At 55.2% G+C, this 12,587-nt stretch overlaps 2 protein-coding genes across 8 annotated transcripts in view; one reads left to right on the top strand and one right to left on the bottom strand.

Annotated features, from left to right (window-relative positions):
• Nucleotides 1-6,112, bottom strand: part of DDB2 (damage specific DNA binding protein 2) — a 34,187-nt gene extending 28,075 nt beyond the window's left edge. For 4 of the 5 annotated variants that reach the window (XM_063092501.1, XM_063092500.1, XM_063092505.1 and 1 more), the window contains exon 1: nucleotides 3,706-3,937. The gene's annotated coding sequence lies outside the window, so the exon portion shown is untranslated. Of the gene's footprint in view, nucleotides 1-3,705; nucleotides 3,938-5,962 lie in introns of those variants that run through there. The other variant, XM_063092503.1, reaches the window with a different exon arrangement.
• On the top strand, nucleotides 4,811-12,554 carry PACSIN3 (protein kinase C and casein kinase substrate in neurons 3). 3 transcript variants are annotated; one of them, XM_063092506.1, is made up of 11 exons: nucleotides 5,397-5,585; nucleotides 7,879-7,950; nucleotides 8,193-8,283; nucleotides 8,437-8,593; nucleotides 9,270-9,505; nucleotides 9,617-9,772; nucleotides 10,398-10,573; nucleotides 10,724-10,844; nucleotides 11,013-11,149; nucleotides 11,567-11,688; nucleotides 12,028-12,554. In XM_063092506.1, the coding sequence occupies exons 3-11, from the start codon at nucleotides 8,230-8,232 to the stop codon at nucleotides 12,141-12,143; spliced, it is 1,275 nt and encodes a 424-aa protein (XP_062948576.1). In that variant the 5' UTR covers nucleotides 5,397-5,585; nucleotides 7,879-7,950; nucleotides 8,193-8,229; the 3' UTR covers nucleotides 12,144-12,554. The 3 variants fall into 3 exon arrangements, with proteins under 3 accessions (XP_062948577.1, XP_062948579.1, XP_062948576.1); XM_063092507.1 differs by lacking the exons at nucleotides 5,397-5,585; nucleotides 7,879-7,950 and adding an exon at nucleotides 4,811-4,891; XM_063092509.1 differs by lacking the exon at nucleotides 9,617-9,772 and having other exon boundaries at nucleotides 5,392-5,585.
• The last annotated feature ends 33 nt before the right edge of the window (nucleotides 12,555-12,587 follow it).

Below are 12,587 nucleotides of genomic sequence, written 5' to 3'. Positions count from 1 at the left end.
TGTACACCCTGAAACAATAAAACTTCTTCAAGAAAACATAGGAGAAACACTTCAGGAAGTAGGATTGGACACAGCCTTCATGAATACGACCCCAAAAGCACGGGCAACAAAAGGAAAAATAAACAAATGGGATTATATCAAACCAAAAAGCTTCTGCACAGCAAAAGAAACAATTAACAGAGTTAAAAGACAACCAACAGAGTGGGAGAAGATATTTGCAAAATATACATCTGACAAAGGATTAATATCCAGAATATACAACGAACTGAAACAACTTTACAACAAAAAAACAAGTAACCCAATTAAAAGATGGGCAAAAGAGCTAAATAGGCATTTCTCAAAGGAAGATATACAAATGGTCAACAGACACATGAGAAAATGCTTAACATCACTCAGCATTCGGGAAATACAAATCAAAACCACACTGAGATACTATCTCACCCCAGTTAGGGTGGCTAATATCCAAAAGACTGTGAATGATAAATGCTGGCGAGGTTGTGGAGAAAAAGGAACTCTCATACATTGTTGGTGCGACTGCAAAATGGTGCAGCCTCTATGGAAAATGGTATAGACGTTCCTCAATTGCAGATAGATCTGCCATAGGACCCTGCTATCCCACTGCTGGGAATATACCCAGAGGAATGGAAATCATCAAGTCGAAGGTATACCTGTTCCCCAATGTTCATTGCAGCACTCTTTACAATAGCTAAGAGTTGGAACCAGCCCAAATGTCCATCATCAGATGAGTGGATACGGAAAATATGGTATATCTACACAATGGAATACTACTCTGCTATAAAAAAGAATGAAATACTGCCATTTGCAACAACATGGATGGACCTTGAGAGAATTATATTAAGTGAAACAAGTCAGGCACAGGAAGAGAAATATCACATGTTCTCACTTATTGGTGGGAGCTAAAAATAAATAAATACACAAATAAACTGAGGTGGGGGAGGAAAGAAGACACAACAATTACAATTCCTTGAAGTTGATATAAGAAGCGAACAGATATGAGGTTGTTGGGAGGGAGGGGGGAGACAGAGGAGGGAGGAAGGTTTCGATAATGGGCCACAATAAGCAACCACATTGTATATTGACAAAATAAAATAAAATTTAAAAAAATAGCTGTTAAATCAGAATACTTTACTGTCAGGAATGTTGGGGCAATGTCCAGAGGCCATGCAGAGAAACCTGAGAAACACAGCAGCCTTCAGAGGAGAAAAGCTCTGCCTGCAGCCCTCTGCCTGCACCAATCTACCCTCAGCAGGGTTGCCAGAGTTATCTTTTAAAAGGATAAATCTGATCTAGTTACTCCCATTCACACTTCCCACTGCCTATAGCATAAAGTCCAAACTCCTTACCCAGCTTGGAAATCTTCACCATCCAATTCCCGTCCATCTTTCCAGCCTCATCTTCCATCTGCCTCCATCCCATCATGAACTCTTTATTCTAGACATTCTAGACCTGCACGGTCTAATATAGTAGCCACTAGCCACATGTGGCTATTAAACTTTTAGTTAAATATTAAAAAATTAAAAATTCAGTTGCTAGGTCACACTAGCCACATTTCAAGTGCTCAATAGCCACACGTGGCTAGTGGCTACCACATTGGACAGTACCGTTTTAGACACAAAGACCCACCCCCCCCCATTCTTTAATTACATAGTTTACACATAGGTACATTCTCATTACAAATATTATAGCATTACAAAAATCTCCTTTCCCAATTCTAGACCTCTCTCTAGAGATAACTTCCAAAATCAGGTGGCGCATGTTCTCTCTGAATATTTAGGGTATTCCCTCAACAATGTCTTGGAGGTCTTCACATAGAATATGTCTCTACCTTGTTCTTGAGTTGTTGCAGAGTAATGCACAGCATGAATGAACTTTAGGTTATTCAACTATCACCGTGATGATGGACATTTGCTTTTAGTTTTCCCCTATTACAAACAAGACTATATGCAAACACCCTTGTACCTCTTTCTGCACTTGTACACATGTTTGTCTAAAGTAGATACCAAAAAGTAGATTTGCCAGCTCACAAAGTCATATGCTCACACCTCTGGGGCTTGGCACACCCTGATGCTCCTGCCTAGAATGCCTCTCCACATGACTAATTCCTGTTCATCAAGATCAATCGAGTGTCATGTCCCCATGAAAGGTGGTCTCTCCTGCCTCTGTCTTCCAATAGTAATTCATATCCACTTGCATCATTAGTGTATACTTAGGGCTCTGCTTTATTTATCTCTGTATCCCCAACACTTAGCAGATGGCTTAGTATAAAGTAGAAATTCACATATTTTCTCGGCTGGATGGGTGAATGAATAAATAAATAAACAAATGAATGCACAGTGGTTAGAACATTCCAGAAACTCAAGGTGAGTCTGTGAGTGTTGTGATATTTGGCTGTGGACCAATCTGCCACCTGGTGCCCTTAGCCATGGTGCTTCACTAGGTTTCTGTCTTTATCCAGCCCTCTTGACTTTGGGCATCTCATCTTGAACTTTTTCAGGTTAGGGACAGCACTGATGGAGCAGTGTGAGTGTTAGGGGCTCTGGCCATAGAGCATAGACATTTGAGCCCCAAGGGGGCTGGCTGATTGGCTCGGCTGGTTATAGTGTGGTGCTGATAACACCAAGGTCCGTGGTTTGATTCCTGTACTGGCCAACTGGGAGTACAGGAATCTGGGAGTACAGGCCAACTGGGAGTACAATTGGCTTTCCAATTCTGTCTCCTTTCTACTTTTCTTTTTGGTGGCTGGCTGGTACAGGGATTGAACCCTGGACCTTCTTGTTATTAGAATCATGCTCTAACCACTTGAGCTAACCAGCCAGTCCTCCTATCACCTTTGAAGCAGCCCAATATGCTCTAGGTTTCGGTATATTTATTTATTTTTTTCCCTACAGTACCTGAGGAGCAATCAAAGTCAGCTGCAACATTTTTGCTTTCTGCTTCCACACTTGGACCCAAAGGAAGCCAGACGTTTTCCACTCCACATCCCTTTCTCCTGTGGTCCCACGAACAGCCCTGTTTTCTGAGTCTCTCTCTGGCCTGGCTTCCCCAGCTCCCAGAGCCTAGCTGCCAACTTTATTTTTAATGAGGTTTTAATAGGTGGTTCCTGCAATTAATTTCATTCTTGTGTTTTCACACTTTCTGTCTGGGTGCCTAAAGGCTCCAGGCGCTAGGTGGGATGTTAACTGATGTAAAATAATACAAAGCACTATGGCTGTCATTAAACATTAGGTCTCCTCTCATTTGAAGTTGTTTTACACTCATTAATTAGCTGGGGCAGTGGAAGGTCAGCGGGTGGCCTGTCATGTTTTACGACAGGTAGAAACAGAGATAAGGAGAGAAGGGACTTGTCCAAGCCCCTAGAGAATGTGGGTGTTGAAACTGGTTTCAGAAGCCACGTCCTCAGGCAAACGTGGCCAGAGTCCTCAGGCCAAAGGTGAGGCGTCTTGGGTGCCCCCCAGACATCTCGGGGAGGCAGTTTCGTCCTCCCACTAGCACTGCCCAGCAAGTCAGCCCTCAGCAGCCAATACTACTACCAAAACAGCCCCCATTCATCCTCTTCAGGCCCCCTTTCCATTTTGTGAGTGGGTTCATCTGCGTGAAGAACGCGTTAGTGACTTCTCCGGATTTAGAAACAACACGATTCTATTTTTAAAGCTGCTGTTTAAAAATCCGCACGCACGTACTCACCCTCCTCGGGGACTGGGGGTGGGAGGAAGAGTACGTGCTAGAGCGGGAACGGTGGGGCTCCCTGGCTTCCCAGAGCGCCGCGCCGTCCCCCGGGGGCGCAGTCCCGCCAGCACGCCGGGGCTGTCCAACCCCCAGCCAATCTGCGCCGCCGGGACGGCCGGGCCGTCCCACCCCGCTGGCCCGCGCTCCCGCTCCTCTCCAGGGCGCAGGGCATGGCCGCTGGGTCACCGAGCCCAGGAGGCAGCAGGAGGGGCGGGGAGGCCGAGCAGGTGGCGATTAGGTCAGCCTCGGAACATTCTTGGACCGCTCCAGTGGATATAAATAACAGAAGGGCGGGCTCCGAAAAATCCCGGGGGGTGCGTGTATGTGGGTGTGAGAAAGAAGGGATTTATTTAGGGTGGGGCGGCATTGTGACAACCTGGAAAAATCTACCAGACTGATAAAGGGAGTGGAGGGGCGAAGGCATTTAAAATTGAATCGTGGTACAAAATGTGGGAATAAGAACACGCAGGGGGAGGAGCTCATGCCTTTCTGTTCCACCCCCACCGCGTGTTGGTCCCGGACCTCAGAATGCGCTCCAGATTAGCAGGCAGAGCTGCGCATGGATAGGACGCGGCTCTGGAGTCCCGGCCCCGCCCGACTAGAGATCTTGGGCAGGCCGCTGGAGGTCTCCGAGCCTCAGTTTCTGCATCTGTACAATGGGAACTCTAATGTCTACAAGGAGGTGGTTGTGAGCCTCGCCTGAGCTAACTTCTAAGAAAGCTGTGCTCAGCAAAAAATATAAGGCAGTGTAGCCCCAGGTACCCCTCCGAGGGGTGCCCGTGCAGCCCCCGTCCCTTCTGGCTCCCACCGGTCTCCCAGGCTCTGCAAAGGTTCGGGAAGGGCAAAGCCAAAATCCGCGCGGCGCCACCCTGGGGAGTCGGCCCCGGCGTTCCGCACGCGGACCAGAGAACCTAGTGCCCGCCCCAGAGCCGCGGGTGGCCGTGATGCCTGCAGCCCCCGCAGCCGCGCCGGGGCCCGGTGGGGCTGGGGCCGCGGCGGCGAGGAGAGGGCGGGGCCGGGGGCCGGGCTTCCCGGGGGAGGGCCCGGCGCGCTCCGGGAGGCGGCGGCCGCGGCCGGGGAGCGGCAGGACTCGGGCCGGATCGTGGCCGGACCCCCACCCGCCAAGGGGCCCAGAGAGGAGGCGGTGAGTGACCGGGTGGGGACGCGGCGGCGGGAGCCTGGGCTTGAGCCCGCCCTCTCCTGATCCGGCCCCCGAAGTTTGCAATGGGAGCGACTCTCGATCTCGGAGCCCCGGGCCACCCGCTCTGCGTGAGGACGGGCCATCTGCCGAGCCAAGGGGGTGTCCCATTTGCGGCGCCGCGAACTCTGCAATTCTTCGGGCCGGCGAGGGGGAGGGGGACATCGGGCCTGGAGAGTCAAGCCATCTCCTGGTGCCCCTCGTGGGCTCCAAAGCGCCCTCCTTGCGCCCGCCCTGGGGCCCCAGAAGGGGCCTCGCTCCCGGGCGACCCCTCGCCCTCTGCAAAGAGCCGTAATTCCTGGGGCCGCTGCTCCGGGCCACCATCCGGGGGCCGGGGACGCCCCCAGGCCGGGGGCGCCCCCTCCTCTCAGCGGTGACCGGCTGGCCCCACCCCCGCAGAGACCAAGTTCAACAAGTTTGGCCAAGAAGTCCGAAAGCCTCCATGGCTAGGCCTGGCCCTGCCGCTCCGCATGGGCACCGCGGGCTGTGTTGTGCAGCCCCGGGTCGGCAAGGGCGGCCTGTCGAAGGGCGCCGTCCATAGGGTTGAGGCCAGAGACGGTCAGCTTCTGGGCTCCGAGATTTGGTGTGGAGGCTTGGGGACTGGAGTGCGTCATCAGGGAGCAGGCACCTCAGCCGGCAGGTCGGGTTTCCAAAAGTGCCCCTTTGTTATGCCCCTCCCTGGCCCTGCCTCCTCCCCCTTTCCCCGCACCACCCCCTCCCCCAGCCTCCTGGGCAGCTCTGGCTGCTGGTTCTAGCCCCTCTGGCCTAGGTGACCCTCTCTGGACCAGCCCACTCCCCTCTCCTGTGCCCTCAGATCCTAGGGCTGTGGGCTGATGGGCAGGGGCTTCTGGGGGAAGAAGTCCCCCGGGCACAGCCTGTGACTCAGGACACCAGGATGGGCAGGGCAGGATGGCTGTGCTCCCTGCCTGGAACATGCCCCCCTGCTTCTGGGAAGGGGTGCGGGCTGGTCTGGGGTGGAGTACCATTTGGCCTCAGGTGGGGAGGGTGGGTTCTTACCTGAACTCCAGGACTCCCTACCTTGGCTTGGGCAGCTGTGAGGAGACACTGCCAAGCCCCAGAAGACTTCTCTGGGGCCCAGGAGGTGCTGGCTCCTGAGGCTGGGAAGATTTCATTACCTGCTTTCTGAGCTCTTGTCCGTGGTTGAGTGTGTTTGGGGGACTGATTCGGGTCTCTGCTGAAGTCAGGAGGCACAAGGTGCCAGCCCTCCTCAATGGGGCCAAGGCGCAAGGCCCACCCCTACAGCCAGATCAAGCTGGGGCCTTAGGGCCTGGCTGTGCCTGGGGCTTGGGCTTGTATTTGCTCTGGGAGGCCGGAGGGAGGGAGCCATGCCAGCCCTGCACACACAGCTTGCTCTGTTCTGGGGCTAGAGAGAAGGAACGGGTGGGGGGCAGCTCTCTGGGGAGCAGGGAGCATGGAGGCTAGAGCAGGCAGGGGGCCCCAGGTCCCTGATGTCTTACTGGGACAGCTCCAAAGGCCCTGTGATTTATGGTTGCGATTCTCTCTCCATCTGGTTGGCAAGTCCTTTCTGGGCAAGTGAGACAGACTCAAGAGGAAACAAGGTGAATAGCTTGTTGGGCCCCTGGTAGGGCAGCTGCTTTGTGCCCGGGCACCTCCATTGCCTGCACCTTGCTTGGGTCTCCAGGGAGGCCTGAGCTCTCCCTCCTGTTGGCAGGGGAGAAGCTCACTCAGGCCAGGCTTTCTCACAGCTGCTATAGCCAGGGGGCTTCCTGGTCTTCAGGTGGACATCTTCTGTTTTCTTATTTAACTAAGTATTACTGATTCCAGCACCTGGGAAAACACAAACTGGAACCCAGAAGTCTCTGTCAATGGCTGAGGACGGATGCTGTCCTGTCAGTCACAACCCAGAAGGATACATACCCTGACTGAGGGGTCACAAGGGGCCGTGGGAGCCCAGAGGATGAGGGAATGGAGAGTGACTGTGGATAAGATGCTCCAGTTTGAGTTTTGGAAGACAAGTAGAGGCTCATCAGTTTGGAAGGAGCACTGTGACAGTCCTGCTTTGCAGGCAACAGGCTTCTGTCCTCCTGGGCCTGGCTATGTCCCTCAGGCCTTGGGCTTGCTCAGAGGAGGAAGCAATTTCCCTCTGGGGGCTGTGAGTCAGTAGGTGCTGGGGACAGCTGAGACCCTGCCCAGCAGCAGGAGGGGAGCGGCTGCATGCCACTGTGTCCTGTAGTCCCTGAGGTGGTGGCTGTGGGGTTGGAATTTGCCTTGCCATCCTCTGCGGTTCTGGGGAACACTCTCATAACTGGCTGATCGCCTGTTCGACTCCCCTCTGCTGTCCCAGACTCTGGGCTTTTTGAGGGCAGGACTGAGCTGCTTGTTACCCACGGGGCCCGTGACACCTCAGTGGGTGTTCTGGAATGGGATGAGTATCTCCTGGTGACTTGTATTTCCCATTCATTGCCTGGTTTGAGTCTTATACCAGCCAACATGGAAGCCAACCAAGTGGGGGAATTTCCATCTTAGAGGGAGCTGAGGAGGTAGTAAAATGACAGTAAAATGAACTTGTTCAAGCTTCCTGGCCAAGAAAGGACTCAGGCCTCCTGGCTCCCTTTCTGCTCTTCCCAGCACAGGGAGCTACTGGGTTGGGGCTGGGCACTCTCCCACTCAGCCTAGTCTGGTGACAGGGTCTCCTTCTCATTAAAGGAAAGGCAACTGGGGCCCTGGCTTGGGCAGGAGTCCTCATCTCTTATCCACAGTTGGGGGCGTGGGGCCTCTGCCCACCACCCACCCCCGCCTGCCATCTAATCCCTGGCTGGATCGTGTGACCCGCCTGGCATTCTCCCGCCTGGAATCTGGTGCTTCTGACAGCAGTTGCTATATCGGGGGAGCCGGGCACCGCCCTGGACACTCTAGGCCCCCCCCCTCACCCCCTGCTTTGCTCTTGTTAGCTTCGAGGCAGAGTCACAGTGGCAGCTTTGAGAGTTGGACACCAGGTCCCTGAAGTGATTTCTAGGCTCCAGGTATGTGGGGGGTAGAGGGGACAGTGCAGATCCAGGGTGAGAGGAAGAGCTGTTAAACTGCCATCCTTGCCCCTATCCTGGCTCCTCCTGGGGACTTCCAGCCCCTGCCTGCTAAGTCCTAGCTCTGACAGTTCCGGGGGGGGGGGTGTTGGAGTGGGGGTGGGGCAAGGCTCAGGAATGGGAGAGGGTCTTTTCCAATCCCCCAAAGTGTATGACCAGCTTCCCTGCTTACCCTTCCACAGCCCCAAACTCGCCACCATTCTGTGCTGCGGGGACACCATGGCTCCAGAAGAGGACGCTGGAGGGGAGGCCTTAGGGGGCAGTTTCTGGGAGGTGAGCAGCTGGGTCCTGGGTTTGAGGGGGGCACTGAAATGCCCATCCCTCTCTGGGCTCAGCCACCTGTCCAGGGAAGGAGGCTAGCTGTCAGCTCCAGCCCCGAGAGAGGGCTTCTCCCTGGTGATGCCGCCCTTCTCCTGCGTGCCCCAGGCCGGCAACTACAGGCGGACGGTGCAGCGGGTGGAGGACGGGCACCGGCTGTGCGGGGACCTGGTCAGCTGCTTCCAGGAACGCGCTCGTATCGAGAAGGCCTATGCCCAGCAGCTGGCCGACTGGGCCCGCAAATGGAGGGGCGCTGTGGAGAAGGGTGAGCTGGTGCTCAGGCCTTGCAGGGAACAGAGGACTGCTGAGGGAGGGACATCAGGGCAGCTCATTTTTGCAAGTTCGAGGCTTCCACATCTGTCTTCCCTTTAAAGAGGGAAGTTCTCCCCATTATCCTCATAGTTGTGCTATTAGAGTTTGCAAAGCACATTCATGAGTTACTTTGATATTTCCAACTACCCTATGATGGAGATGGTCCTGTTCTACCAATTTTCTAAAGGAGAGATGAAGTTCAGAGAGGCTAAGGAAATTTCCTGAAGTCACACAGCTAGGAAGAGCTGAAGGTTGAGCCCAGGCCTTCTGACTGGGTGTGTGGGATCTTTATATCCGACAAGCTGGTCTTCCTCGAGAGTGGACACAGTTCTCCCTCTGATGCAACATTGCGTAGTGTTTATGCAACAGTCTTGGGCTTGAATCTCAGCTCTATCTGTAGCTGTACTGCTTTGGGCAAATTCACTTCTCTGGGCCTCAGTTCTTTTGGCTGTTCAGTGTTGATAATGACACGGGTGGTTGAGGCAAGGATTTGGTGAGATCTTCTATGTCAAGGCACAGAGTAGGCATTCAGGAAGCAGCCTGGCACCCAGAGCAGCACCCCACGAGAGGTGGTGGGCTCATTTGGGGAGATGCCCTGGGCCTGGCCCAAGCCCCATCCTTCCCTGCAGGCCCCCAGTACGGCACCCTGGAGAAGGCTTGGCACGCTTTCTTCACGGCTGCTGAGCGGCTGAGTGCGCTGCACCTGGAGGTGCGGGAGAAACTTCAGGGGCAGGACAGTGAGCGGGTACGTGCCTGGCAGCGGGGGGCCTTCCACCGGCCGGTGCTGGGTGGCTTCCGCGAGAGCCGGGCTGCTGAGGATGGCTTCCGCAAGGCCCAGAAGCCCTGGCTTAAGAGGCTGAAGGAGGTGAGCCTGGGTGGGCTGGGAGTTGGAGGTAGGCCCCTTCCAGGTGGGCACAGGGCTCAAGGGGGACAAGGCATGGCATCCAGGGTCCAGACTTGTCCCTGTGCATGCCAGGTTGAAGCTTCCAAGAAGAGCTACCATGCAGCCCGGAAGGACGAGAAGACAGCCCAGACTCGGGAGAGCCATGCAAAGGCAGACAGTGCCGTGTCCCAGGAGCAGCTGCGCAAACTGCAGGAGCGGGTGGGACGCTGTACCAAGGAGGCCGAGAAGGTGCAGGCTGTGGGCCCAGGCCCAGGCCAGGCTTCCTGAATGAGTCTTGTTCTTCCGAGTGCCTTTTCCAATCCCCAGCACTCTTATTGCTCCTATCCTCACCTGCCACCCTCTCTCCAGATGATCATTTAAATAAAGGAGGAATCTGAGGAAGGGTGATGCTTTAACCAGGGAAAGAAATTGAATTTCAGGCACTGGGATGACTTTAGCAGTTGAGGAGAGCTTCCAGCTTTTTTCCTTGTACAGTGTACCACCTGGGACAAGTTCTCACATTGCCTGCTCTGCCTGGCCTGCCCTTTTCTCTAGCTCTGCATGTCCAGATCCTCTCCATCCTCTGAGCTGCTGCTCGGTTGCCACCTCCTCCAGGAAGCCTTTTCTGATTTCTCCCACCCCTTCCCAGAGGTTGACCTAATCTCCCTCTCCACCAGACTCTTACAGCTGCTGTGCCTGAACATCACCTCCCTTGTCAGGATGCTGGGGTCCTTGAGGGCAGGAGCCCAGTCTCAAGACTGATTGCCCCTGGTGGCTAGCCCAGGTCTAGCCCATGACAGTGCCCACTAAATACTGTTGGAGTTCCTGGTGGAAGAAGGTCTTGTCCTCACCAGGCCCTCTCCTCTCCCACCAGACAAAAACGCAGTATGAGCAGACCTTGACAGAGCTGCATCGCTACACCCCACGCTACATGGAGGACATGGAGCAGGCCTTTGAGACCTGCCAGGCTGCTGAGCGCCAGCGGCTTCTCTTCTTCAAAGATATGCTGCTCACCTTACACCAGCATCTTGACCTGTCTAGCAGTGACAAGTATGGCATGTGGGGTGGGCATGGAGCTCTGGGGCAATGCTGCCCCCCCCCGCCCCCTGCCAACTCCCCTGGGCTCTGGCTGGGCTGAATGGGATTGGGGGGTATAGGGTCCCAGGACTTCTCAGTCTGAGAATGTGCCTCGGGCCATAGGTTCCATGAACTCCACCGCGACTTGCACCAGAGTATTGAGGCAACCAGTGATGAAGAAGATCTGCGCTGGTGGCGCAGCACCCACGGGCCGGGCATGGCCATGAACTGGCCACAGTTTGAGGCACGTTGTTCCAAACTGGGTGGAGCTGGGAGCTGGGCTCCCATTGGGCTTAGCCTGGGCGTCAGGAGGGGAGCCAGGGCTGGGGATGAAGTAGATGAAGGTGGTCTGGATGGCCCTGGCTGCCACCACAGCTGCAGCCCAGCCTGACCCTAAGCACTGTTCCCATAGGAGTGGTCCTTGGACACACAGAGGACAATCAGTCGGAAGGAGAAGGGTGGCCGGAGCCCTGATGAGGTTACTCTGACCAGCATCGTGCCCACAGGAGATGGCACTGCACCCCCACCCCAGTCCCTGGGGTCCCCAGGGTGAGAACCAGGGGCCTGACTGTGGCGAAGAAACAGCTCTGCCCCCTGCCGTGCCCTCCTTTCCTCTAGCTCTTTCTCTTCATTCCCCTCACCCCTGAAGTGTGTTGAAAATTAGTGGCACAGACCTTAGGGCCTGCTTTGTAGTTATAATGATACCAGGTTTCATAGTGGTTGAGCTCTGCCAGGCGTTTCCCACGTTCCCTCTCACTCCTCATGTCAGCTCTGTGTGGCAGAAACTGCACCTGAGCTCACAGTCATGAGTGGCAGAGGTGGGACTAGAATCTTTCAGTTCCTCCTGACCTGCCTCTCCAGGGTTCCTCCATGGGGGAAAGCCCTTTGTCTCGAGTCCTAGGTGAGAGATCTAGCCCAGTGTGTTCCTCGGACCCTGAGCTGCCTCCTTCTGTCTCCCCTGTGCAGCAGCGGGCAGGATGAGGAGTGGTCAGATGAGGAGTGTCCACGGAAGGCTGCCACTGGGGTGCGGGTGCGTGCACTGTATGACTACGCGGGCCAGGAAGCCGATGAGCTGAGCTTCCGAGCAGGTACCCTGGGACCCCTTTCCTGTTCCTTTCTAGGCTTCAGTACAGCCTTACCTGCCTGAGCAGGGGTGTGGAAAGGGAAGCCACATACCCACTTCTCAAGGGCCAGTTCTCTGGCTGTTCAGGCTGTTCTGGGTCCAGCCATTTGGGGCCTGATTGCTGCCTTCGGGGTCTGGAGTGGGGCCACTTGCTGACTTTGTCCTCCCTCTGCCTGAGCCATGTCTCTTCTCCCAGCTGGGCTCTCTTATTACCCCACCCCCCTTGGTCCTTGACCGAGCTGTGAGCTGCGGGAACAGGAGCTGGGCCAGGGCAATTGGCAGTGACCAATCCCCTTCCCTCCAGGGGAGGAGCTGCTGAAGATGAGCGAGGAGGATGAGCAGGGCTGGTGCCAGGGCCAGTTGCAGAGTGGCCGCATTGGCCTGTACCCTGCCAATTATGTGGAGTGTGTGGGCGCCTGAGTGCCCTGAAGCCCTTCTGCAACTTTTCTCCACCCTGGGTCAGAGCCCAGCTTCTCCTGGACAGCCAGACCTGAAGGCCCTGAACCATCGTGCCCCTGCTGCCCCTCTGTCCCAAGGAGAGAGGAAGTCCTGGGACCCTGGGGGGAAGGGCCTGTGTCTAGGAAGAGACTGGTAGAGAAGGGCCACCGGAGTCTAGACAGAATGCAGGATGGGAGGTTGGAGGTGACAGAGGGTTCAGGGTTCCTGGGCCTCCCCAGGAGCACTTGGGGCTTCCCAGGAGCCAGGGACTCAGTTCCTGGCTTCTGTTTTGGGGTTCATGTGATGGGCTTGGGGTGAGTGTAGTTCTGGGCTAGCAGCACCCTCTTTTGTGGCTTGTTCTAGTGTGTATTAAACTTGACCAAAAAAAAAAAAAAAAAAAAAAGCACTCTCAGGTGTGTGTGCATC

This window comes from Cynocephalus volans, chromosome 4, assembly GCF_027409185.1.
Source record: "Cynocephalus volans isolate mCynVol1 chromosome 4, mCynVol1.pri, whole genome shotgun sequence".
Classification (NCBI taxonomy): Eukaryota; Metazoa; Chordata; class Mammalia; order Dermoptera; family Cynocephalidae; genus Cynocephalus; species Cynocephalus volans.
This window is presented reverse-complemented; position numbering and strand designations above follow the sequence as displayed.

Excerpts from the sequence above, each read along its gene's own strand:
- PACSIN3 (XM_063092507.1), top strand. The coding sequence starts at position 8,230 with ATGGCTCCAGAAGAGGACGCTGGAGGGGAGGCCTTAGGGGGCAGTTTC. Across the intron at positions 11,150-11,566 it reads CAGTCCCTGGGGTCCCCAGG|CAGCGGGCAGGATGAGGAGT; the intron begins GTGAGAACCAGG and ends TCCCCTGTGCAG. Across the intron at positions 11,689-12,027 it reads TGAGCTGAGCTTCCGAGCAG|GGGAGGAGCTGCTGAAGATG; the intron begins GTACCCTGGGAC and ends CCTTCCCTCCAG.